This window comes from Ornithodoros turicata, chromosome 7 (genome assembly GCF_037126465.1).
Source record: "Ornithodoros turicata isolate Travis chromosome 7, ASM3712646v1, whole genome shotgun sequence".
NCBI lineage: Eukaryota > Metazoa > Arthropoda > Arachnida > Ixodida > Argasidae > Ornithodoros > Ornithodoros turicata.
Window position 1 is genome coordinate 26,178,532 of NC_088207.1, and position 27,586 is coordinate 26,206,117.

The window sequence follows — 27,586 nt, forward strand, 5'->3', positions numbered from 1 at the left end:
AGACACTAGAATCAATTGTAGCAGGGGATACCGTAATACTCACCCACCCAAATAAGCACAAGAAAAGGGAAGCAGAATGTAAAGAGAAGCCTTGTATCACAAATAAACTTGATTTCATGGGCATTAATTACCAGCTTGCCTAAGCTCACAACAACAACAACAACAACAACAAATGTATACCTGTAGTTTGACAGTAGAGATTGTTGAGTGCCAATGTCTATTTATGTTACTTGAAATAATTGAAGGACTAAGCACTACTAAAATAATTACTATCACTCATGCATATAGGGCTGCACTCCTTCAGTCCAGGTCTGCTCAAGAAATGCAACTCCTGTGCATTGAATGTTCTAGTGATGCTTCGTTCTTCAGTTAAGTACCACTCTTTGGTCTTGACTGACTGTGGTACCGGTAAACATTAACCCGTCTTATTCCAGTTTCCATGTTTCTGTTACTAGGAAACCCACACCTGATTAAGTGCTTTTGGGAAGAACTTTCTTACAAAGTCTATAGCAGACACAAACCCCATGCTGTCAGTAAAATTGCTATGGTTATGTGACCGACATTTTGCTCCACATTTTAAATTGTTTTTAGCTCATCATCTTATCCAATATCTCCATGTTATTGGCAACCATTGGTGGTTTGGTACTTCACCTACCCCATACAAAAAAGATTGTTTGTGTGTACACCTAATTGCCAAGTGCACCATTTAAAATCTTTGGAGTAATATGCACATATATCATTCTTACAAAACAAGCTGTCCAAATAATGCATCCCAAAAGCACAATAGCCTACAATTGTACAAAAAACATTGAAAACTTTGAAAAAGATTGCTATATGAAACTTACAGCAGAGGAAAAATAATTGTATTATGAGGGGTGAGCTAGGATACAAAAAAGGTATCACTGACTGTTCATCTTGCATGAGTTTTGTTTCTGCAGTTTCATTACAAAGTATATTTTCACACACGGCTCATTTCAAGAGCACCAGATGGCGCCAGGCAAGTCAGTTACGAGGTATTTGCAACAAAAGCAAGTAAAAATTTCAAAGCCGGAAACATGTGATACTAACTGAACTACAGATTTCTTTACTTCTTTTTTGTTTTGTTTCGTACACCCTATGTATCCGATCCACAATTCAGCAGAAATGCGGGAGAGGTGGTATTGTACTCCTGTTTCAACGCGACTGTGCCAACCCACCACACGGAATGACACAATATATGTTGATCACAGTTAAAATCTATAGCTTGCAAGCACATAACAAGATAGCTGCAGAGCATGGAATCAGATACTCTGCAGAGTTGTGACAGGACTATTTCCACCCCCCCACCCCAATAATGTTACATTTATTCCGAGACTATCTGCCGCCCCCTCCCCCTTAATCTTATGAATAGGTCAATTCAGAAATTAGTCTGCATCATAACATCATGCACCAGTCATAGTAGTTTAGGTTCTGCTTTCAGTGTTGTGTTTCAATGACATTTTGTTTAACTCGAGTATGGAAGCGTTTCAAACTTCTCAGCTGGCTTGATGCCCTGAGGATGAGCAACACAGTCGATACACTTTTGCAAACAACATAGTGAGCTACAATTAAGAGCGCAGTGGCACTTTGACAACAGCGCGCAGGAAAGTATGTAGGTGCAAAGATAGCATCATGCCAACATATTAAAAGTACATAGCAGCAGCAGCAGCAGCAGCAGCAACAACACAAGTCAAGGATGATACCCTAGTGAAGTGACTGCACAGTATCTAACATTTTACAGCACATCACACACGGGTGTCTGTCTTAAACATATCACTGCAATTAAAATGCTAGACCGTGATTTAAAATGCTACAATTCTTGTTCAAATGAGGTTTAGAAACATTGGTTTTCATTCACAATTATGGTACCTGCACACTTCAAAGGTACCTACCTATATGTACAGCAGACACATGTACAGAAATGAGGAGAAAAAATGAAAAAAAGACCAAATAAAATTAAAGACTAAGCTAAACTCCAAGTCAAAATATGCTTTACGGGGTAGCATTTATTGCATCCACTCAGCGCAAACCCCAGTCCTCCATATGTCCTCAGAGTTCAAGCCACAGGTCTTCCACTGCTCCTGCGCTTTAGGGACGCTTTGTGGCAGCCGTCACCGATCTCCGTTTGTTACAAAGATTTTGTCCACTTTTCAAGTGGGATACGTAGCAGCATTATTGACTCGTAGATACAAAACACAGTCAGGCTTTCAGCATTTTGCACAACAGTCGCTCATCAATAGGAACATGTTAACGCAGCACACAGCAGAAAATCAGTACGAGCTTGCGTCTAGTCCCGTTGGTATAATACAATATAGTGTTTAAAATTTCCTGTACACAATACGCTGTACTTTTGTCTTGCACTCATTTGTACAAATTTGTACAAACACTGTTTACGGAAACTATTTTTCATTCAATTATTTGTCTATAGAAAGTGCAAACTTGGCACGTCGTCCCATTACTCTTATTGCGCTCAACTTCAGCTGCGTCACGATATCACACCCGCCGTCTGGAGGATTTGCAGCTCCTGCGACGTGTGATGCTGGGAGAAAGTAGCAAAGCAGGGCTGCAGGGTGAGACTTCTCAGGAACTGCACCAAGCACGACTCCATGTTCATGCTGGAGATGGGGTCCGCCAGGGCATCTGGATCGTCCTCGTCCCCATCCTGCGCTTCGTAGTCGTATCCTGCGTGTTCCATGCCCTTATCACTCATTTTGCGTGGCTGCGATGACTACACTGGTACAGTTAAACGTCGATGTAGAACTTCAACTACAACTTCAGTACAACGAAATTCTCGATGTAACAAAGTGCATTGCATTTTTTCTCAAATCCATCTCCATAGAGCCCCATGTATTAGAGACTTCGCTATAACGAAGTCTGTTTGCAGCAATTTCGATTTAACGAAGCTGCACTGAAGAATATGCACCGCACCAGCAGCCGGAAAACGAGGAGCAACGACATCGGCATGCGGCGGTGCCATCTAGGAGAGGACCGGAGAGACTGTAGCTTGGTGTATGCAGGCGAAGGCGTAAGGGGGCATGTGCGAAGACCGCACATTAAAATTTCACTTTAACGAAATAAATCGCGGATTTTATTGACTTCGTTATATCGACGTTTCGCTGTATACTGCAGGAATCGGGAGCCGCCCGAACACAGATAGCACAGGCACAAACTATAGCTCTACCCCCCATCAACCTATTTCCTGTATAAAAGGACCTCATGTGCAGACATGGCCCGCTCATCCGTAGTTCAGTTAACCGTTAAACCTGTTATCCTGTCCGCAATATCAGTAGGGCCCGAAACTGTTTGCCTATAAACGCAACATTTTGTGGGTTGCCTGCCTTTTTATAGATTCTATTGAACTGTAGCCTTTAGATGCCATAACAGCCCCTTTTAGAGGTGCAAGTGTGAGTGTGCCTTTCAGTCTCATTCTGAGTGCTGCATTTTTCTTTTCGTTTCACCATGTTTGAGCCTTTCGTTCTTTTTTTACGTTTGGCTTCCTTCAGTACCTTGGTTTGCTAGAAGGGGTTCATGTTGTGGTGACAACAAGGGTGCTTTATCTTGTGACACACATATTGAGAGCATTCCGGGATTCCCTCTCTGGAAACATCACCTGGACGAGGTCAATCGCTGCGCGCCCTCTGACGCGGAGGAGATCAATCATGGAGCGGCCGGAGGGACCTTGGTAGCCTCGGCGACCGACAGACAGGCGGGCGGGCAAGCCGGAATGCTAGGGGACGGCGTCTTTTCTGTGATCGGCTCGCAGAATGTTGCTTCTGGTTAGCGTCGATCGCGTTCGTACAGCCAGGAGCGTAACACCGTGTTCCACGCAACATGGTTACGTCAGGGCTCACACTGGTAAGCGAAAGTCGTATTTAAGTAAGTATTTACCAAGGACTTTTCACTTAGTACACACTGCGATGCGAATGCCAAGCAGACGACCTCGGAGGCAATCGCCAGCACTGCGCTCCTATTCGTGTGCCTGGCTTACGTCATCATCGTGTTGGCTGCAGAGGGAATGCGAACCTTGAAAACTCGTTTATTTAATATGTAAGCTGTTTTCGGAAGAGAAATTTGGCCAAATTGACTCTGAAGCGGTGACGAACACCTATCGGTATCATACATACGTTCCCGGATGCGATAGACCCTTTAATACATGTGTGACACTAATGCAAATGGCATCAATCTGTGGCAAAAGTCTGTATGAGTGACATTCAAAGTAGTTTCATTATCTCTCGTGGAACACCCCGTATACAGCACGTTACTCCTGCTTTATTATCTTCTGTCAAACATCTTTAATGTTGACCACCATGAAACTTGTGTTCTACTTACCAGTATAATCTGAAGCTGGGGCAAATTGGGACATGATTTGCGAACATCCTGCTTCATCCATTTCACCATTGTCCTCCCACTCGTCATCCTATTGAAAGCAGTGGTGAAACATTTCTATGAGTGAGCCACATAAATGTGAGGAGCTTCTCGTACATTTTTACTACAAAAGGAGGTATAGTAGTTAGCTGTAATTCGAAGCTGCAAGTGTTAAAAAGTGAGCTGAGGTAGACTGCATGGGGAGCAGGAAACATGGAAACACCGGTCGTGGCTGTTCCTTATCTTCCGGTGCCCCTGACCTCCATCTAGGCGGGGTTACCATAAAATTGGGCGATCGATAACAGAGGGAAAGACTGCATTGCTGCACTGTTCCACGCAAAAAATTGCAAACCGAAACAAATTAAGTGACAAAAAAAAAACACGAAAAAATATGAATCACCAGGGGTTGACACAGTTTCTTTTTGACATGACCTTTGCCCCTGACAGCTTACCCGGGCCACAAAACTGTTTATCTGGCCAGTAGATTACTGCCTAATCCAAACAGATCAATCACTTCAAGGCACGTGGCCCCCCCCCCAATGTGGCATGTGGACTGTTCTCCCAGCTCTCATGAAGTGCTCTGTTCAGGTTTCTGCTCATTTGCATAGAAAAATTTGGTGATAGATATTTCATCGTATTTGCTCATTTCAGGATTTTGAACTAATAAGGCGGCTTTGAATAATGATAGGATCCAATTCTGCTATCTCACATTGCCCTGAAAGCCTCTAATTGAAAAGTTAATAAACAAATCTTAGTTAATTAGACTACAAAACTCAACAGCTACGCACTCCTGAAATACAGCCGAGCCGAAAGATCATCCAGCGAAGGAAATATCCGCGCAGTAGTGAGCCCCCTCTTTTTATAAACTTCTGTTTCGGTTAAACAAATATCAGCCTGTATATTTTGTATGCAGATGATTAACGCCAGTCTTTCAACCTTCATGGTGCACGTTACACATTTTTCAAATTCTGCTGATTTTTGGGTGTGTGCGTTATGCACCGCAAAATATGTTACACATAAACACTTGTGTTTTTAGGTCTTATGTCTTTAAAAATTGGCTGTAAAAGTTGGGTTTTTTGTTTCAGGAGCTGTAAAATAGGGTAAAATTAGGCAAAACTGCCTCGAATACACACATTATGGGTGTTTACCGTGCTACATTGTTACAAATTATTAATTGCAGGACGAAACTCTTCTTACTTACATCAGTGTCGGACTCATCCTCTCGTTGGACGATGGCCGCATCTAGGCACTGGCCCAATTCATGAATCATCAGTTTGTACATCTTTACCAGCAACGGAATCTCTGTCCACTGCTCAGGACCTAACAGAGGAATGAACATTGTTTTACACAGCACAGAATTTCTGAAACAATGCATTTAAAAGAAACGATTAAACTGGAAAGAGAGTAAGAAGTTGAAGGGGGAGGGGGCAGGAACATGAGCCTTGGTAATGCCACCTAGACACAAAAAGCCTGCTTAACACCTCCTCTCACTCCTTCACCAAATGGACATCAAGGCGTCGTCTGCTTCTGCCAATTGCCACAAACGATTTCAAACGCAGGCTTTCTATGGATACGAGTCGCTGCCCATGACGGCTTGTCTTCATAGCAAATGTCACTGAGAGCATGTAGTGTTTGGCAGAAGCTAAATGACCATTTAGTATTAATTAATAACAAGAGATAAATTATTAGCAACTACTTAGTAATCACATGAGTAATTACTAATCATTCAAGCAGTCAGCCTTTGCTTACTCTAGGTGGCATTCGGTCAAGGTCATCTTGGGCCTGCCAGTGCACAAGATCATGTTGTGATCTCTCATTGAACATCTTCAACTGGAAAAATTATTTTTACTTTTTTATGTCAGTCACGGAACGTCTCCTGTCAACTGCGCATGCCATGGTTCCCAATGAATTTTCGGACAAAAATTGAAAGGTTTTTCGAGGGCCTTTTGAGGTCATTTTGCCTGGGATGTAAAACACAGTTTATGACCAGGACTCTAATATTTTGCCAAATATTTATAAGCTACAGGTACCACATGAGAGAATACATGAGACTGCACAATATCAGTTCACAAACGTGACCGACAACTGCTGGATTTTAAAGATCATAGCACAGAAAGAAAAAAATTATTAATAGGATAGAGGGTGCCATTCATTTCTGTCTGCTGATTCCTATTGCAAAGCGTGCTAACTCCTGTGGTTTCGAAGCTACAGTTCAGACTCCAGAGAAGCGTAATTTGCACAAGCAGCTTCATGAAAACAAGAAAAAGTTGCAAAATCAAGGGTTGCCAAGGACTGTAAAAAAAAGAATAAGTTTTTTCAGACTTGAAAATGGTGTTTTCAAATTATATGGTATTCAAGAGTTTCAAGGACCAGTGGGAACCATGGTATGCAGTATGTGTAGAGCCGTATGTTTGCGGGTTTTATGTTTTTTTGAAAATCGAGGGGCGAAAATCGGGTTTTATTCCAGCAGTGGTAAAACAGGGTAACATCGGGCAATATCGAGTGGAAAATAGAAGAAGAGCGCTTTTAGCATTTTTGATTAACACAAGATGCGGAACATCCGTGTTGAATATGTGTGCAGAGCATAGCCTTCTGCAGTGCATGTATCGCTGGATGAATTGGCACTTTGCCAAGTTAATTCTTGGGATTTTTTTCGGATTTCACCCAAAGTGGCAATAAAACTTTAGAGCATAATTAGGGCCCGACTTTTTAGGGTTATACCCAATTATGCCAGATATTTACCCCCCGATTCAAATCAGCAAAAACAGGGTTTAACCCGATATTCCCCCGAAAACTGCTGGACCAGGGGGGATCCGAAGTCATCACAACTAACACACAACTTTGGAGCCTGTTGTAAATACATAAATATGCTCATACAAACTGTCAGAGCAGAGAGCCTGCTGCCTCTTACATGCATGGACTCTGTGTCTACCGGTGTGTGTTATGCCCAGTAGACTGAAGACTTAACGCCTGATTCTATCCGATACAACGAGAATTTTGCTGAATCAGGTTCAGTTCAACTCAATTACACCTGAATTATTGAAGCAAAATATAACCCGATATTTACCCCCCAATTTTGCTGAAAAATAAAACCCGAAAAAAATCAGGCCCTAAGCAAAATATGTACCAAGTTTAGCTCCCACAACTATTCTACTCATTTTATATCCGTTACAAGCCGCACACTTCATCTCGGGTAACACCGTTTCCGTGCGTGATGCATGAGCATAACCTGCAAAATCTTACTTGCAGCTGTCTTTGCTCTCGTCCTGATGCCTTCGTTGAGGTTGATGATACGGTCGCCCTTGACACTAATGTCTGCTAGCCGTGGATCATTATTCTGAATGCCATGTTCCAGAAGCTTGCACAGAGCTAAAATGCTGTTAAAAAAGAAAAAGTGCAATTGTACTATATTACAAACTCTTACACCTTCAACAGATAGCCAGTTACGTGTCAGATAAGGTTTCCATTTATCACACGTCTCAACCACACCGGTTGCAGCTGTAACAAGCTCACCGTTAATCGACCCACTATGACTCCCTATGTTCAGGAAACAGAAAAGTAGGATTATTAATCACCTGACTTTGTTTTCATAGCTTCCATAGAATAAGGTCTGTCTGGAGCACCATTCCGTTAGGACAAATGCAAGAGCCGATTGACCTGTGGGGCCAGGGACACCAGATAGGAAGTCCAGCACAGCACTCATTTGGGTGTGAACGAGGTGAGCAAATACCAGCACGAGGCTCTGCGTAAAAAAAGATATACTATTACATGTCATATTCATACAGATGCAGATATTCATATACATATACAGATACAGATATTCATACATTTATTAAACATGCTGATCGATGGCAGTTAACGAGTCAAGTGGAAGTAAGCTGGAGCAACGGAGGATATGCAGTAACCTGCGTAGCACTAGTGTCTGCACTGCTACCATGCAAACAAATGATCAGAGCTCTGGAAAAACCTCTCATGACTAATCACTACGTTGTTATGTAGAGATCTAAAATAAAAAAACAAAAAACAAAAGGAACTAATTGAGAGTAAACTGATTTCTCCAGCTGTACAAATAGCAAAATTTCGATTGTAAATAGTTTACGAATGTTTCACTTGCACCGCGAATCGAATCCGAACAATTTCTTCAGATGACACATCTTCTAGATCGTAGATCGCGGATCTGACAACGTGTCCAACGTGAACCTTTTCAACCAGCATAACGTATCATGAGAGAAGGGCCCCTCTGTGTTGTGTATGATAGACTGCATTAGTGGGATGAACTGCACTGAGAGATAGTCAACATGTTCCATGCAGCCTGCTTTGTGTGCATCTCCTTTTTTTTTAGAAGCTGCACATATTTCAATCTGTTACTGAACGTAACTTTCAAAGTAGGGAGTACATTTACTGGAACTTCCAATGCCCAGACCATGATGACCATGAGCTCGCAAAATTTGCAGACTTTAGTGACAGAATATTGTAAACAGTGTAAAGCGGGCTTCACCTAATTCCAAGAGTAACGAGGTGAAGCCTACTTGTAGAATGGCGCCAGTTGTATTGTTACTGTGGCAGAATGTAGCCGCACACCAAAAGAGCATTGGCAGTAACGTGAAGTGGGCTTCACCTAACGCTTGGATGTAATGAGGCGAAACCCACTTGCAGAATGGCGATACCAATACTTCGCTTCAGTACTATTCAAAAAATATTCGAAAATTCCGAATACTGAAAATAGGTTGCGAATAGCATTCGAATAGCATCAGATATTCGTTTCATGTTCAAAATTTCAAATATTCGCACAGCTCTACTGATTTCATATAGCCTCAACATAATTAATTTGATGGAGTGGAGTGAACGTCGTAGAGCGAGAGCGTGAGAAAACACGAGCATCTGTATCTGTGACAAGTCAGATGACAACGAAGAGAGTGGGAGCTAACAGATGAGTACCTATTTAATTTTTTGCGCATTAACTTGGCTCTGGGGTTCTCAAAGTTTGTGAGGTCGAGGAACACCTACACATTCTTTTGGCACAGCGAGGAATCCCACCCCAAACCTTGCAAGGAGTGCAATGTTCTAACTATTACCTCGAGAAGCCATGAACAAAACTGGCCATTCACAAAACTATGGGAGCTAAAACCTCCATGCAAAGAGCACATTGTAAGTTATTTTCATGAAGCACAAGTTCATAGTTAACATACTCTTTGTCAAAGGTAAAACCTGCATGTAACAACACATCATGTTATGATATAACTTGTACAACGATTGCTTTTACCTTCTCGTTGATCTGTTGGCTACTGAAAACCTACCTACCTATTCACCATGAAAGCTGCTCCCTGAGAATGAGTTGTTAACTACAGTTACTGGTTAATTGCCCAGTAAGTGATTACATGACCTAAGTTACTTCTCAAGACTGTCAAAGAGGATATCGATGACACCATTGAACGGCGTCCATGGCTACTGGATGGCTATTTGGCCCGGAACGGCTATTTAGATGTAACGAACCATCTATTTTTTTGGTTCGATGCTCTGATTGTCAGTTCACACGTCAACTATCAAGAGCCTTCACAACTGCATGAGACATGGCACTACTCACAGCAGTGTATGCCGCGAATTGTGAAGAGTGTACATATGCAGTACCGTAAAAGTAAATTGCAGAGGCTGACAAGTGTCCCGCCCGATGTTCAAGTCGTCAGCTGCCGCCTTTCAGGTATGCAGCGGAATCATAATTATACGATCACGTAATATTTGGAAGTTGGTGCCGGTGTGTGTTTGGAAGTTGGCGCCATGAATCGGCTGAGCTGCGTCAGCCGCTTCCCCGTAGCCGGCTAGTCGACGACATGCAGCATGGGCAACGCAAGCAATCATCAGTAGCGATCACCCCAAGCAACGATCTTTTGCTTGCTGACAAGGGATAGTTGAGGAGAGAGAATAGAACAGCAAAAAGGAACACACGCTTGTCAGTCCTGCGCAGTGGCCCGCGCTTGCGCATTTTGTTTGTTTCTTTGACCCATTTGTTTGTTTCTTTGAGGCTTTTGCACATGTTAGGGATGGAGTTAATGCCACTATACTGGGTACTTTTCCTTCATTTTATCGAGGGGCCGTTTTAGAACTCTTTTTCGTTCTACGGGGGTTAAAATACATTGTTCCCCATGGCAGCCTGGCAGGGAATGTAAGTTATTTCGCTATATAATCGTTATATCGCAAATTTCGTTGTATCGCGTTTCTCTGTAACGCTGTTTGAATGTCTCTGCATATCCCTGTATTCCTGCAATCCTCAGTGAAGCGGAGGAGACAGACCTGTGTTACGGTGACGCTTGCTGTTTGCTGCAGTTTACTCAGAACAGCACGCAGCAAAACATCCGTCCATTCCCCCAAAGAGGGCCCTGCCTTTGACAGCAGCACTGACACCAAACGTCCCACAAATGTTGCTGCAGACTCTGGAGTCTTTGGGTCCAACAGGTGCTGAGCTACCTGCAAAAATGAAAGGCTCAATGTGCACCTGGAAGACAGCACAGCACTGCAGCGGAGATAAACCAACGCTCACCTTGACAACGTAGTACACTCCACTTTGTCCCTGGTCATCCCTCCATGCTGCAATTTGGTCAAAGGCCACTGACACATAGGCACGAATGCATTCCCCTCCGTACTAGAAAAAAATGTGTCACTCACTTATGGTTAGGGCTCCAGGTTCCCGGACTTTGTTTCGGGCATATTCAGATGTTGTTTTTCGGAGTTTATTATTTTTTGGCAACTTGAAGGATTTCGGTGTTCAGTTGTTACAACTGAATTTATATTAAAAATTCGGCGGAAAAAGTGATGGCTGTAAAACGACATATAGTCACAAAAAGAATGAAAAGCTGCCTGGCAAAAATGCTTACTGCTATGTGACAGAACCTGCAGACGACATCTGTATCATGGTTAGGACATTGTGTTTTCGAGCTTTATGTTGCTGCCTTGAGCACATGTTGATGCCCTGAGAAATTTGAGAACAGCCCACAAAACTGTACCAGGCGCTGATATATCATTGAGGATCAAGCGTGATTTTCATTTTTTTTTAGGCCAATGTCAAGTGTGAATTTCTAGAACTTCTCAATTTTGCAAAGTATCAAAAGTATCAAGTTTTGTATTTTGTTCGAGAGTGCATCAAAGGCTTTCCAGATAGCGTGTGTGAGTAACATTACAGTACGAAAGTCGATTGGTTGATGGTGCTAGTGCAGTATCAAGCCATAATAAGTCACAGAACGCGAGGACTATTACCTGCAGGGTAGAGTTGTCGTCTGTGTGTAGAATGCAGTGAAGGGCAGTTGGGAAAGCCTGGTTGATGAGAGCGTCGGAGAGAGGAGTCGAACTGCTTCTTACAATTGTTTCAAGTACGTCTAGGGACACCTGTTGAGGGAAAGCCCAACTGAGTACTGCAAAACCCTCCAGAGAAAACGTCACAACACATACCAATATCATGCAAATAGCAGTAGAAATCACCAACCAATTAGATGAAAAAACATTAACATGGTGTCCAGACGTTTCGAAGCCTGCGTGGCTCTTTCTTTAGGGGTGATGGGTCGGGTCAGGTGTCTCCTCCTCCTCAGGAGACACTTGACCAGACCAGTCACCTTTGAAGAGGGAACAAAGCAGACTCCGAAACGTTAGGACGCTGTGCTGATTGGTTGGCGATTTCTACTGCTATTTGCATGCTCACATTCAACAATATCAAATATACTTTTTTTTAAGGCAAACCAAGGCCTAATAGCCTTCAGCAAGGGCGACAGAACTTCGACAGAATTCAAAATGCAAGCTGAAGTGCTTCATTATTTATTATGCATGGCACAAGTTGAAAACGGACAATGTACAAATGCAAACATACTCAACGAGAACAGCAAGATAAACACAAGGATGGATGGAGACATAAACACAGGCACTGGCATTCAGAAGTTCAGCATTTGTCTCTCCTTTCGTCCTCGTCTTTGTCATAGAACTCTTCTTCTAGAGTATGCTTGATCACCAACTAACCAAGCTATTTACTGTTACGAAAATTCAAAATTTTAGACAACCAAAAATGAAATGCGTCACAAGGCTCACCCCTTGCAGCCCAGAAGGGATCTTGTCAACGGACGCCTGAAGGATCGAAATGAGAGTAGGCAGAAGCCTCTGCTGTAGAGAGCCACAGCACAGAGGATTTCTGCACAATTCTTTGAAGATGTCCTGGCAGATTGATACCAATACAGGATCTGCATATGTAAACAGGCACCAGCTGCATAACTTCGGCTTTGTGAAATATGCGTGGTAAAGGCACAAATACAGTCATGGGGGGCTCATGGTGCACAAATTTTTCGAGCGGCTTAATATTGCAGACGTAAGCGCTCACGAAGCGGAGCCTGCACCTCAGTCAAATTTCCAAATAACAACAAAGACAAAAAAACTCAGTTTTATGCAATTCATTGTGACACCTACACTATAACCACAACATTCAGGAGCAGTTGCAGTTGCGGTTGTGGTTAAAATAAGATGTTTTTGGGCAGTACTCTTTCCAAAGTTCAAGTATTAAAAATCAGGTGATATTTCAGAACCAAAAATACATGGCTGAATTTGGGCCTTTTTTACAGGTTGCTTTTGGATAAAAAAAACCTGCACAAAGCAATAAATGTGTACTTGTAACGATTGGAATGAAATCTATAGGTAAAGCTTCCCGTGTAAGCGGGCAAAGTGCCCTCACATACAGTTGAACCTCGATATACCGAACATAGATTTAACGAAATGCTCTATGCAATGTACGATTTCTGTTGAACGGACACAGTGTTCTCACTACAGTGAGCTTGCCACCATGTCTCACAACTGACAAGACTCTTCGGGATATTTTCTCGGTCCGCTCTCCTTTTAGTGTACTCTGTGGATCCGACATGTAGTGAGCGCGCATTTCCCCACCTATTGATGCTTCTGCAGCTCCATACATTCAACCTTTAATCATCTCAACAGCTTAAGCATCAGAAAATCAAAGTGATAAAAAAAAAAAAAAAAAAAACTGCTGTGACAACTGCGAAAACAGTTAAACGAAATACGAGGTGGCGTGGTTATGAAATGTCTCCTCATTGGCCAAGACAACATCGGTTTCGCGAGCTCTCGCAAACGCCGCAAAGACACTGTGGAGAAATCAGTCCAACTTTTTGGCCCAGCGTCTCTCCCATCAGAATGCCAGATACGTCTATGTCCGCCGCCTGCAAGTGTCTCGTCGGGCATCATCAAGTGGGAACTGCGCATGTGTGTGCTCAAACGAGTTACTCCCATTGAGTGAATAACCTTGTGCAACTTGTTTGTCGAAGCATTGCTGCTATGTTATCAAGTATTTTGCGGAACCTCAATTTTGCTGAAAAAAGGCCTTCGCAGAATTCAAGCTCTTGCAAAGGTTGCTCCTTGTACATTACACTTTGCAACAAAAACAGGTAAAGAGGTGGAGTTTTTATAATTTTGTGTAAATCGATGCTGTGCAATTCTGTTTTGTGCTATGCTCCGATAATGCAAATATCTGTCATGTATAGTCAGAGCTAAGTGCTAGGATACAATGCGTTTATGAGTGGTGATGCCTATAAGCATGTCGGTAGTCTCACAGCAATCAAGTAATACCCCTGTTCACAGGTTCTCCCAAATATCGTTGAAGTCAATAGCAGCTGAACATCCGAAAGGCCCTCCAATTGAACGGCAGCTCGCTGTCCTTACAGGGCTCTCTCTGCGAGTCACTGGGTTCAGCCTTTCTACCACGCGACCTTACCACAGGACAGCTGTAGACAGGATAAAACATAAGCTTTTTCTATCATTAGTGTACCCTTTTGGCAACCCCTTGGGCAACTCTATTGCTCACTGTACAGAACATGGCGACACAAAAGCCAGAACTGTCCCCTAAAGGCGCTGATCTACGCAAATAGTTGTTCGACGCATGGTTCCTCTCAGTGGCTGCCGCCATCTTGCCAGTCGACAGGTTCAAATTAGATCACTAGTTTCAGTCAACTGTCATTGAAACATCGATGACACTTTATGCTGCCGTGTAACATCCACGCAACTGTAGTTGGGGTTAAATGTTGTTGGCTCGACGACAGTTGAAATTGCCCGTCTAACAGAGGTATAATACTCTATCAGGTGTTAAAACATGTAATGTGTGTTTCAATGCACAAAACAAGAGGAGGAGGACTGAATGCACAAAAGGAATTCATGGACATAGACAACCAAAAAGCATGGAGAGGAACATTACATCCAATAAGGGAAAGAGAGGGAAAATAGAAAACTAAGCAGAAGTATCCTTCTGAGCACGAGTTGAAGGAAGTTGAGTTTGAGTTTGAGAAAACACAAGGTGAAGGATCCCACACATCTCAATCAACAGTGAGGTTTGACTAACCACTATTGTACTTGAGAAAAATTGCTGTTGCAAGAGGCGAGATTCGGCTCTCCACAGAATGCGTGAACTCGTTGTCCACCTGCGGAACAAAATAAATCAATTAAGAGAAATTTCGCACAATGCTGTCTTTCCAAGCCTCTCATCAAACACATCATCAAAAAAAGTAAGTCAAACTAACTTACACCCTAAACCAGTCCAAGGTATTTGTTTTTATTTATTTACAGTAGAACCTCTTTATAGTGAATTTGGACAGACCACTGAAAGCTTCACTATATCAGTATCTTCACTATATGCAGGTTCACCATACAGAGGCTGCACATTGTTTGTAAGTGCTCACCAATGGAAACATTTATTATATTAGTGTAATTTATCTTAAAAGACTTGTAAATGCCTTCCATGTGAACAAACATTTTTGGTCATGCTTGTGAGGTGTGCCAAGGATGCCTTCCGAACAGAACAAAACTGCTACTGTTCCGTAACAACATGTGTACTACATCTGAACGTACATCTTTAGGCTGCGCAGTTGAAGCACTTTTACAAAAAAATTTTTGAGTGGCATTAAATAAGGGAGCATTAGAAACATTACCACACTGGCAACTCGAAATAAATCATGCTTCTGAAGAACAGAAGACACAGTAGGAAGAAAGGCTGGCTTTCAAAGGGATAAAAAGCAACAAAAACGGGGCTGTTTGGTGGTACATCTTACAAGCGATAAAACCCCAGTGCAAGGGACACGAAAGGACGAGACAAACTGACGAACAGACTTTAATGCACCAGACACACGCTCATGTACAGTAGTGCACACAACACCCCCTAGGGGGAGCCAAGGCAGACATAATTAGGCCAACAAAAATAAGAGGGTTCTTTTTTTACTATATTGCCCTTGGCTCCCACCAGGGGGCGTTGTGAGCAGTTCTGTATATAAGCGTGCGTCTGGTACATTACAGTGTGTTTGTCAGTGCAGTGTCTATCTCGTTCTTTATTGCTTTTCAGAGGGACCCCGAGTGATAATCACAGGCACAAAGATGGAAGAAGTGTTGACATACAGCAATAACTATGGAAAGGGCTTCCATGACCAAGGCCAGGACATCTGAAGAGAACTGCATTGCCAAAGTGAGCAGACCTTCCGTGAAGGAGCCCAGGAATGGAGCCAACTGACCAGACTGGTTGCTGTTGCTCAGGTAGTCACAGAACCTAGGTATTACCAGTGCACTCTATGCAATGTGAACACCATCAATGCTGTCATAGTGCTTTTACAAGGGGAAAACATAGCGTGTGTGGAAGGGATCCGTAAGGTATGTTTGTGGGACTTACATCGACATATTTTGGTTTTTTGGTCAATTAATCAATCAATCAATCAAGTTTGTGGTGGTGGAGGATGCTAACGAGTTGCAATGGCATGTTCAAGAGCATTGTGCAATATGGCTTTTTTCTTGTTGCTTTTTTTGTATCTTCTATTTGCGGGAGTGATACATAAGTGTGTGGCAAGTAAAAAGGTTGCACCTGCTGAAGCAATGGCAAAAACAGTACAACATTTTTACATTTCAAGTTTCCCAAGTAAAATATCTTCTGCTGGTGCAAAATTCTAAGCTATTGTTGTCACTTGAACATAGATCCTCTTGTTTTCTGAAGGAAGAGCTAATATCAATCAAGTTACCACCAGCCTATAGCCAGACACCTGGCTATGTGAACACATGTTTTGTATCATTTTGACTTTCAACGTTTAGTTGGCCATTACAAAGTAGAGAGCAAAATTTCATACTAGTCAATTTTACACCAGTTAAATTAGCCGCATTTCTCACATTAGTAACCTACTCTTCTAGACTATATTGTAGGAAAATAAACTGTAATGTATCGTTTTGCACCTTACCTATATAGAGAGCATGAAGTTTTATGGTTTCACCCGTTTCTTCCACGAATTTGCACCCCGAATTGAATGTTGCCTCTGTAGGGTGAAACCCGATTTTTACCCGGCAAATTGCCCTCACTGAAACGTCTGTAGGAATGCACACTAGCGTGTTTGGCATCAAACGCAATTACATCACTGTTTGTACCAAACCAGTACAGTTCTTTTGAGTAATAGAGCCCGATTTCGCCCCGAATTTAGCATACTGAAAGTTTTTTCACCCAAATTCACAAGAACTTAGAGCACATGTTGATTTTCCCGATTTTTACCCCCTGAATTGGGAAAAAAAATATTTCCCAAAAATTTCTGGCTCTACCTATATTTGAAGTCAGTTCAAGATAGACTCCATGGTACCAGTGCATACATGAGCAATGGTCACAACTTGAGGAGCATGCACAACATTCACCATTTTTCTAATATGAATACCTACCCCCAGACTGTTCGAACAGCAGACACTCGTAGAGTTGGCGGCTGAGACGGCTGCAATGCATCTGCAGTCGTCCGAAGAAACCTGGAACAGTGGCAGTACAGGAAGAAATCAGTACAAGCAGCAACTTTCATGCATGCTGGGGAATCTTGGGCACCATCACATCTCGAATCTCGAGGCCCATTCTATGTGGTAAGACCTAAAAACTGTCCTCTACCCACACACAAAATCAGCAGCAATCCTTATACAGTACAATCTCGATGATACGATCACGGATTATACGAATTTCGGGACGATACGAATTCTTTCCGGTCCCAGCAGGAATGCTTATTCTTCCCATGTATTAGAGTTCGGATGATACGAACGCGTTATCTTGCCGTTACGGATGATACGAAGAACCGGAGGATGCGACGGAGGTCGTTCCCCCGTGACGCGAGAGCGCTGGAGTCGTGCTGCTCCTTCTTTCGAAACGGGAGGGAGATCTTCACCACAAACTCCCTTACATCATGTTGCGCAATGCACGCAATGACTCTCCCTTTGGTGGTGGTGGAGGAGATAAGATCAAAGGGATTAATGACCCCGAACCTTATCATCTTTCCTGTGTTTTGACGTCCCCTCTCAGAACAATAAACTGCGAAGCTGTGTGACATCGGACTGGCTTAGGAAAACAGCGACCAGAATACATGGAGGGAACATATCAGGTCTTCTGGCAACATTACGCGTCACCATTCAGCAAGCCAGCTTCACCTAATGCCTGCGTGCTTTAGGGGAAACTCGCTTTAGAACATAGCGTTACGACTGACTGCTTTCACTGACAGTAATGAAGATAGACCATAAACCAGGAGACATTATGAAATTAAGGGACACTGGCTTAATGTAACAAAGTAACAATTTTATTATGACGTTTCGATGCCCATGCAAGCATCATCCTCAGACGTCATGTCTGATGATGATGCCTGTATGGGCATCGAAACGTCATAGTAAAGTTGTTACTTTGTTATGTTAAGTCAGTGTCTTTTAATTTCACTGACAGTAATGAAAAATGAACAGTCACTCTCTATTTCATTGCCTCCGTTTTTATTTTGGTTTAATTCTTTTGATACGAATTTCGGATGATACGAATTTTTTCCGCTACTCCGCGAGATTCGTATAATCGAGATTCTACAGTATACTAGTAGTCCAACTCGAGTAAGAATATAGAAGGGCAGAAAACCCAGCTAACCAGTAAGTAAATGTCGCGGGCCTCAGGATGAGAGCCATCGATATTTCGAACTGTCTCTGTTCGACATGACTTCTAACACTTGGACCCTACTACATCATGCTTCGAAGGCTAACATACTGAGACGTGCCTCAATAAAGTCAGACAATATTATAATTCTGGCCATGAAATATGCTTGCCTGGGCAAGTCAAGTGGTAAAGCCTCAAATATGAAAAAAATGAGAGAAAAGTGATTCGTCATTTTACCTCTGCATCATATCAGGAGTCATAGATTCAGGAAATTTACTGGACACCCAAAGGCATCTTCCAACCAGGAACGGTGAGCCTTCAAAAAAAAAAAAAAAGATCTTTATATGCAGCACATGTAACGATTGCAAAAACATTAGTAACTTGCAACCATTACTCAGCAGGCACACGTGTTTCTTGATATGATACAAAACTAGAGCCCCCAGCTTTCTGCGAATCCGGGATTCCGCGGAATTGGTCATGTCTTGCGGAACCTGCTGTTTCCCACAGAATTTGTTTTTTGCGGAATATTTGATGTATTACATAATTATGTAAGAATTTAAATCAATGTGCAACATTTTCGCGGCGCTTACACAGCTGAACGTGCTGCGACGAAAGAAAATAAAGTGGCAACCGCATGAGGAGTTTCTCCAGCGTTTATCGAGCGTCCTGCCGCGGCGTTTGGCGAGCGTCAAGCCAAGGCGTCGTGGAACAATAGGTGCGCAACGCTCCCCTCGAAATCTGAGGCGAATAGATAATTCAGGGTTGGGCGACAGAAGAGGCGAGGACGACGGCGCGCAAGTGGCCAATCAGGGATTAACCTCGGGATAGGTTCTTCCGGTCTCGCCAATTTTGGGGAGCCCCCATAGATGGCGGTACGCGGAATCGCACAGACTGCTGTTCGGCCACGGTGTTCGGCAGAAGAACAGAAGTTTTTCTGCCGATGTTAAGAACGCAATTCTTGTGTGAGTGTCCAACGTACAAAACACAAGGAGAAGTGTGCAACAGCCTGATGAAGATGTCAACCGGAATGCTGAGTTCGCTCCGTCTAAATACACGAAGCGGGTACCTTGTGAATAGCGGACCGGTATTCAGAACATGGCTTCGTGAGCGTGCATTGCTGCAGTATCTTGTTCGTTACGGCGTGTTATCACTCAAAAGCACCTGTGTTTGAGATTCTTCACTTGTAACAAAGTGTTTATCAAGTTATGTTGAGTTGCTTTCCCCGAGAGATTACGAAAACGTTCGCATGAGATGCCGTCCATCCGCCGTTGTAGAAACGCTGCTGCATGCGGTGAGCTCCGAGCGTTTTTTGCCAGCGTCATTTGTCGCCGAGAAAAGTGCGACGCCCTGCCGCTCGCAAAACGTCTCATGCGGTTGGCGCTTTAACGACAGGAACGCCCAAAGAAAAACTGTCCGAGTTGAGTCTAATTTTCTTTGTGCACTAAAAAGTGAAAGGCTGGGAAAGCGCGCGGGACAAGTCGGTAAACAAATCTGAGAGAATGCTGCAACATTTTTTGCTGATTTTTCTCTTGCCCGCCGATTCCCGCGGATCTTTAAATACCACTTTGCAGAAATGTTAATTCTCCACCACAGAAAGCTAGGAACTTTATACAAAACTACGACATTAAAAAGCAGTACATTTTTGTAGTGGGGGGGGGGGGAATTATGTTCTGATTAAGTACCCGGTATCGTGAACTGGCAATGCTCACCTGAAGTGTTAATGTCCACAAGTACCACTGATTCCAAGAATCCACGGAGGTCAAAGTGCACCTGTCCTTTCTTAGACACTTTCTCTAGGATATCACACACAGCACCCAGGGCCAGCATGCATGACTCATGGATTTTCCACCTGCAAGAAAAATAATGAAATCTGAACTGGAATGAATGACAGCATGCCTCTAGATGATAGGGAAGGAAAAGTGCCATTTTATCCAAAGTAATGAGACTACATGGAGTAGAACAAGTAGAGCCACTTTATAGTGGAGCTGGTGAAACCGCTAAGATACTTCACTGTGTCACTGTCTTCACTGTATCAGTTGTTCATGGTTGGAGTTTCACCACAATGGGACAGCAGGTTTTATTCACTGTGTCCATATCTTCACTATATGCAGGTTCACTAATAGAGGTTCTACCATAATACTATACTGCATGTGCTTCATACACGAACAAACAGCAAGGTGCTGCACGAGACATGTAACGTGTGCAACATGTAATGTAATGTGTATGTAACTGCAAGTATTACTGCCCCAATGTGTAATTGCTAGGGGTGTGTGAATATTCGAATAGAATATCAAACACTCGATTCGTGGTTCGAATATCAATATTCGGTCTTCTGAATATTCGACTGTTCCTCGACATAAACAACACCACTCCGAAAATGGACTTCACCTGATGCTTCCTTGCATGAGGTGAAGCCTATGCTACGAAAACTCCCATCACTGCCAGACCAACACAGTAAGGACCACAGTAAGGAGAGGGTTAAGCCATAAGTAACAGGAGCGTGGAAAGCTGCAAAGACACAGTGAAATCTACCAAGTAAAAAATTTGTCGAAAATGAAAACTGCATATTTGGGTGTCGCACACGTGGAAACATGTCAAACTGCCTGCAATTTCCTTTATAAACTTTTCTCGATTTTTTTAAAAACCCCTGCCAATTTGAACAGTGGCTGCTACGTGATTTGCACTTACCAGTAGGGGTCTCCATTGGTACGTGCAGTGCTGCTCTCCTGAAGGTGCTTAGTAACAGCTGCACTTAGGCCACGAGCACTTTCATCTTCGTACTCCTGGAACAGGCTCTGCAGATACAAGCCCATATGCAGAAGTAGCAATTACTGTGTAAACCATAGGTTGCATCCACATACAAAATACACACGTCTAAGAGCGGCTCCTACCACATCAAATTGACCATGGGTAAGGCCCTCGGTGTTCCTCGATTCCGCGAGATTTTGCGGAATTCGAAATCAATCACAGAATCCTTCGTATATCCTTCGAATGTCAATCACTCGAAGTATTCCATTCGAGAATCGAATACCCAATATTCGGGTTTCCGGATATTCGACTGTTCGCCGAATTCGAACGACACCTCCCGAAAATGGGCTTCACCTGACGCTTCCCTGCATGAGGTGAAGCCTGCACAGACAGGCCACCAAATGGTACATTTCGTTAGGCTCGTATGTTTTTTTAACACCTATTATTATATATTTTTTACTATTCTTTAGGTAATTGTTAGTTTATATTTATTAAGTATTTTTATATTTTATTTTTATTTCATTCTTAATTTATTTGTTTTTAATTTTTACTTATTACCTATTTTTATTTTTCTATTGCTTCTTAATTTTTATTTTATCGTTTTTATTTTTAATTTTTATATTAAATATACGTTTTTACTTTTTATTTTTCAATTTTTTTATTTTATACTTGTTCCTGGCGATGAAGCTCCCCAGTCATCATCTCGTAATAAAGTTGTTGTTTTGTTAGGCTCGTGCCAGCTCAGTGACCAGTGCTTTGAATCTATTTTTATAAAATATTTTTTGTTCCCACATTATACAGAAACCGACAACCGACTGAACCAACAGAAACAGACTGAATAAAAATCTTCAGTGTCGGTTTCTGTATTTTGTTTTGTGTGATCTACAGGACTTGACTCCCCTCTCCGTATACGCTTCCCACATTATCCAAGAAAATAAAGCGTTTCCCGTTTCAAGCAGCAATTGTCTGCTCGCTGCAGAAAATCGCGGAATTCGCAAGTTGGTGCCGCGGAATTTTAAATTTGCCGCAGCAGAAAACTGAGCGCCTTAATCATGTGACTCAGTACAACAATGAGAATGTCAGTATTGGAGAAAGTATAGTATCAGTGGTGCATTGGTATTTTGCAAATTTGGTTGTGAGGAAATGTCAATACTACAACTTCACTTCAGTAAACACATGAGAGGCAGAGAAACTCATGGATTTTCCACCTGCAAGAAGCTTCTATTCTATTTCTACCTGCAAGAAATCAGGTTCTATTTGAATAACAACTGGTTTTGTATACTAAGATGAAAAATGGTAACTATCTTTGGACTGTTATTGTTGAACACGAAACGGTGAACAGCAGTACTGCACTCAAAGGGTTTAGCGTTCTCCAGTTCCTGTATGGGTGGCTGTATTTGCGTTTCAAGTTCCGTTTTTGGTTTTGTACACCATGTGACGATGATGCATATCAGGGGTAAAAATAGGATCCACAGGGTTTAACACTGAAACACAAGGCTCTATATATGGTATTTAACAGAGTTTGACTGGGTTCTGTCTGGAGATGCCAGGGCAAACTATTGTTTGTTGTCAATAATAAAGAGTGACAAAGCTTAGTTGAGATAGACAAACTTAAGGCCCTCGGTTTCCTGCTGCGGAAAATTTTAAATTCTGCGGCACCGACTGCTCAATTCTGCGATTTTCTGCGGCGAGGAGTCAATGGCTGCTTGAAAGGGGAAACACGTTATTTTCTTGGATAATGTGGGAATAACAAATATTTTATAAAATTATAGATTCAAAGCACTGTTGTGGCTCAGCATTACGTATACCTTGTGCTCTCCTCTGATGCAGTCTGTCGCCTGCAATTATTTTATACCTGCTGAAAGATCTTTCAGCATCTACAGAGTTTACAGGAAGTTTATAGGAAGGACTTTACAATACATGCCCTGGGGAAGTTACATCTCTAGGACACCCTTTTTTTTTCTGGGCTGTAGGCATTATTTAATTGCCTTAACTTTTTGAAGTGCACCTCCCAGGCATCAAATCAGAATCCCCCACTGCCACCGTTAAACTGCACACGGGAGGGACGTCGCCCCTTCCTGAGGCGAAGTATGCACAATAAACTTGGGCTAACATTATCTTAAGCTAAATACAATGTGTCTGTCTTTGTCCTGCAGCAATGACAATTTCGTAGAGCAGGCTTCACCTCATGCAGGGAAGCGTCAGGTGAAGCCTACTTTCGGGAGGTGTCATTCATATCCAAAAACCAGAATATTGAGTATGTTATTCGCAAATCGAATACGTCGAGTGATTGGTACTAGATCCAAATTCGACAACTCTAATGTACACAACCCCCTAAAAATAAGAGACTCTGTGGAATTCTGTGCAAAATGAAGGATTCCACGAATAATTCCAAATTCCGCGACATTTCGACAAAACCGCGGAAAACCAAGGGCTTTAGACACACTGTATGGAATACATATTGAAGAAATGTGCAATGAATGAGTGAATCTACCATGAATTAAAAGAAAACGAAAACCGTATTTGCTATAACAATGACTACAGAAATTTAGCAGCTCACTCTTTGAAGAAAATAAAGTATATGTATTCCAAGTCTAGATCACTCTGTCTTAGACTGCACGTTACCCTGTTGCGCTCACCAAGGCAAATTATTTTAAAATTCTGTCAGTCGAGTACGAGACGGACAGACGGACGGACGAGTGAAATACAGACTTCACTTCATCTTGGTCCTCCTTGGTGGAGCCATATTAGTGTACGAAGTGCTTTCTGTTAGCAAAAATTTAATACTGCCTACACAATTAAGTCAACGCAGAGCATCCATGGCAAACAAGATGACAGGAACTTACAAGAAGCAAATCCTGAGCAGAGATCCGCACAGAGTATGAAAAGGTGTCATCATCTTCGTCTTCCACGAACCGGTCAGGACTGCTTGTCCATGTGCGCACCTTCAAGAAAGGTAATTCTACTTGCAAAACAAGAAATGTACAAATATGTACTTTAAATTTTTTACAGACTTGATCGAGCCCCCCCTGCCTGCCACGAGCAGACCCAGAAAAATTGTACAAATCTGAGGAGACAAAAAATGATACATGTGGAGGATGGGGGGGTCCAGTGTGACGATCGCGAAAGTCCTTGCAGCACCTGGCATATGTCTAAGCAGCATTCTTGAATAGTTTTCAAATTATGAGCTTTTCAAACTACTAGTACTTCCAATCTCGTGACGTGGCCTCACCGATCATGATAGCCCATATATAGAGCCTGAAGTTTTAGGGTTTTTACCCGATTCTTCCCCGAATATGCACCCCGAACTGAGGGTTGCCTCTTTAGGGAGGAACCCGATTTTTACCCGGCAAATTGCCCTCACTTGGATGTCTGTAGGAATGCATTAACTTAATTGCCTGGCAGCAAATGCTGTTACATCGCCGTTTGTACCGAACCACTGCAGTTAGTTTGAGTAACTGAGCCCAATTTCTCCCCAAATTTAGCATACTGGAAGTTTTTTTTCACCCGAATTCGCATGAATTTAGTGCACATGCTTATTTACCCGATTACTCTTTAGGGCGAAACCTGATTTTTACCCGGCAAATTGCCCTCACAGAGACATCTGTAGGAATTTGTTTGTAACTTGTTTGGAAGCGAACGCGGTTACCTCACCGTTTGAACCAAACTGGTACAGTTAGTTTGAGTAACTGAGCCAGATTTCTCCCCAAATTTAGCATACTGAAAGTTTGGCCACCCAAACCCGCATGCATTTAGAGCACGTTTATTTACCCGGTTTTTACACCCTGAATTTAGAAAAAAATATTTCCCGAAAAACTTCAGGCTCTAGGCATAGCTCATTACATATCGTTCGAGTCAACTGAACAAGATGCACAGATCATTTCTGCAGTGTTCCTCCGTTTTAAGAGACAAAACGACCCATTCCATCACTGGTAGCAGAAGGATCAAATTTGTATCGATACACTTCCTACCTGCTCCTCTGTGATCTGCATGTAGAAGACAATGTAGTAGATGAGCTCGGACAGCCCTTTCTTCACTAGCCCACGGAAGCGAGGAGTTTCTACCAAAGCACTCACAAAATCGAAGATCATGAACACTACATTCTCAAAGCCTAGAACTTCACCTGCAAAGTACGAGGAAAGGGACGTCAATGTCATAGGTAATCACACATGAAAACAAGATAAATCTCACCGTCAGAGTCTACTGGGTCGTCTGCTTCTTCAGAATCATTAACTACTGTTTTTACGTATCTGAAAAGTAAGTTAAAGGCACACCCATAACCTGACATTAAACTAATAATGATGATAGTAATGATGATGGTGATGGTGATAATGATAATAATGATAATAACAATTAATTTTGATATTTATTATTAGGAGATGTATTGTCTGGTTTCAAACCCTGCACAGATATGAGCACAGAAAATTTTGGAAAGTATTCTGAGGCTGCAACATACAGGCCTGGTTTCACCAACACCGATTAACATTTGCACTGAGATCAACGGTCTTGACTTGAATTCAACACTTGAATTCAACACTTGAATTCAACACTTGAATTCAACACTTGAATTCAACACTTAACTCTGCTTCATAAAGGGATTTATTGTCACTGAAACATTCATTGTGTCACCAACTAACATTTGTAAAAGAAGAATTGAGTGCCAACGTCAAGTTCTAGCAACGCTTGATCTCGGTTCAGAGTTAACCGGCGTTGGTGAAACCGGGCCATAAAGGGACAAACACAACACAAGCCTCAAGTTGTCCGGGAACAGTTGAAATATGGCAGTCATCGAAATAGCCAGACTTGTCCAGAAAATGTTTAGGTTTCAGGCTTTGTGAAAATAATAATAATAAAAGTAAAAAAAAGAAGTATTCAGGACAATACAGGATACATGTTTGCACTTTCTGTGAGTGTATCCCAGACGGGCGTCAGGATGTGCGGCAACCAAGTTGACATCTGCTTTGGCTCGTTCTTCACCAAAACTGTGAGTGCCTGGAGGAAGAACGGACATTATCTGGGAGCCTATACTTAGGTACAGTTCGCATAAGAGTTAACTTGAACACCATTCCAGGCTGCGGTCCCTGCTGGTGCTTAGAAGAAATGACGGAGGTGGGTGTTTGGGTCATATCATTCCAGTTAGAGGGGGGGTGACCATCGTTTTGAAGGCATTGTTTTCTGCTATGCGCTGCCCCTCTGTCCACTTCGCAGGCTGGAACGGCGTTCAAGTTAACTTTGACGAGAGCTGTACCCTTAGAGGTATAAAAGTTACAGCATGCCATGAAGTCTGGAAAAGAGGCGAAAGTAAAATTGAACAAGCAAAGCAGAGTCACCTTGAGAATCTCTTTTTTGATGCCGCTGTCAGACGTTGGTCCGTCTGGTATTTTGAGAGCTCCCACCAAGGCCTCCGTAAATTGAGGCAAGATGGGGTAGAGGAGAGTTTTGGCTGCATTCTGAAGCAGAAAAAAAAAACATTTTGTGTTGGTAAATATTAGGGACGGGCCCACCGAATCCGCGAATCCTAGGCAGGGATTCAAGATTCGGGAATCCGAATCCTAGTGCCCAAGATGGGGAATCGGACCTTTCAAATCCGCCAACCACGTTTGTTTGTTTCTTTTTAAAATTGGCGCCTCTGGAGTCTGCCGAAAGCCTGATTGGCCGGCGGGTGTTTTCTTGTGTTTGTTTGTTCACATTGCTCTAGACTGAAAGAATTCAAGCAGGAACTCTTACATTACAAGTTTAAAAGTAACATGGTTTCGCCTTCGATTGTTTCTTAGCTACATGGAAAAAATTTCAGACTCCAGAGTTTACGTATTTCCTGTAGTCGATGGACAACACGTTAAATAAATTACATTCAAGAAGTATATGGGTATGTTTTCTCCTGCAAGTGAACTATTATTTAATTTGTTTTTCATTAAACAAAGATATCAAATTATGCTTCAGAACATTTTTCAGTATGATTCCAAATTGAACAAGGCATTTTTGGTTTGAATTGTCAATGGAAGGGATGAAATCAAGGAATCAAAACCAAATATATTTGAATAGTTCCGAAGGAACATGCAATATTTCAGCTATGACAAATACTTTACTGTTGGCATCTAGCTTACCTTATCCACAAGTCCCATCGTCGCTATGCTTTGTGCGCAAGTAGAAAATATCTCGACAGCACGTCCCCGGGTACGAATGCTGTACTTCTGCAATATCGATATTAACAGATTTTGTTGCAAGTATGATCAATGCAGTCATTGGCTATTCGTACCTCAGGTTGGGCAAATATCTTGTACATCTCTGGCAACACCACCGGCGCTACATGAAACATCTGGTTCTCTGATATGTCTCTTGAGAACTCTGCATTTTACGAGAGAAAGGGTATATGCACAACGAAATAAGAACTTTTCCAAGTTTCAAAAGTGCAGCTGTTATGCATACTTTATGTGCATGTTACGTGCGCTTTTATAAAAATAAAGTACATATTTGTATTTGTATTGTGATAATGTACTTGTAGTAGCTTGGCTGGCAAAGTAT

General features: G+C 42.4%; 1 protein-coding gene across 1 annotated transcript in view; it reads right to left on the bottom strand.

Moving 5' to 3' along the window:
• Window positions 1-909: 909 nt before the first annotated feature.
• The window catches only part of LOC135400712 (importin-9-like), a 29,532-nt gene continuing 2,855 nt past the window's right edge, over window positions 910-27,586 (bottom strand). The window contains exons 4-25 of the mRNA XM_064632574.1: window positions 27,321-27,409; window positions 27,169-27,255; window positions 26,395-26,514; window positions 25,956-26,056; window positions 25,256-25,314; window positions 25,036-25,187; window positions 23,911-24,009; window positions 21,005-21,111; window positions 20,026-20,165; window positions 18,554-18,632; window positions 17,092-17,172; window positions 15,802-15,949; window positions 14,756-14,834; window positions 12,451-12,599; window positions 11,632-11,760; window positions 10,919-11,020; window positions 10,672-10,845; window positions 7,959-8,125; window positions 7,627-7,760; window positions 5,585-5,703; window positions 4,348-4,435; window positions 910-2,700 (exon numbers count right to left, since the gene is read on the bottom strand). Coding sequence (XP_064488644.1) covers window positions 2,504-2,700; window positions 4,348-4,435; window positions 5,585-5,703; window positions 7,627-7,760; window positions 7,959-8,125; window positions 10,672-10,845; window positions 10,919-11,020; window positions 11,632-11,760; window positions 12,451-12,599; window positions 14,756-14,834; window positions 15,802-15,949; window positions 17,092-17,172; window positions 18,554-18,632; window positions 20,026-20,165; window positions 21,005-21,111; window positions 23,911-24,009; window positions 25,036-25,187; window positions 25,256-25,314; window positions 25,956-26,056; window positions 26,395-26,514; window positions 27,169-27,255; window positions 27,321-27,409 — 2,600 coding nt within the window. The 3' untranslated portion in view covers window positions 910-2,503. The remainder of the gene's footprint in view (window positions 2,701-4,347; window positions 4,436-5,584; window positions 5,704-7,626; window positions 7,761-7,958; window positions 8,126-10,671; window positions 10,846-10,918; window positions 11,021-11,631; window positions 11,761-12,450; window positions 12,600-14,755; window positions 14,835-15,801; window positions 15,950-17,091; window positions 17,173-18,553; window positions 18,633-20,025; window positions 20,166-21,004; window positions 21,112-23,910; window positions 24,010-25,035; window positions 25,188-25,255; window positions 25,315-25,955; window positions 26,057-26,394; window positions 26,515-27,168; window positions 27,256-27,320; window positions 27,410-27,586) is intronic.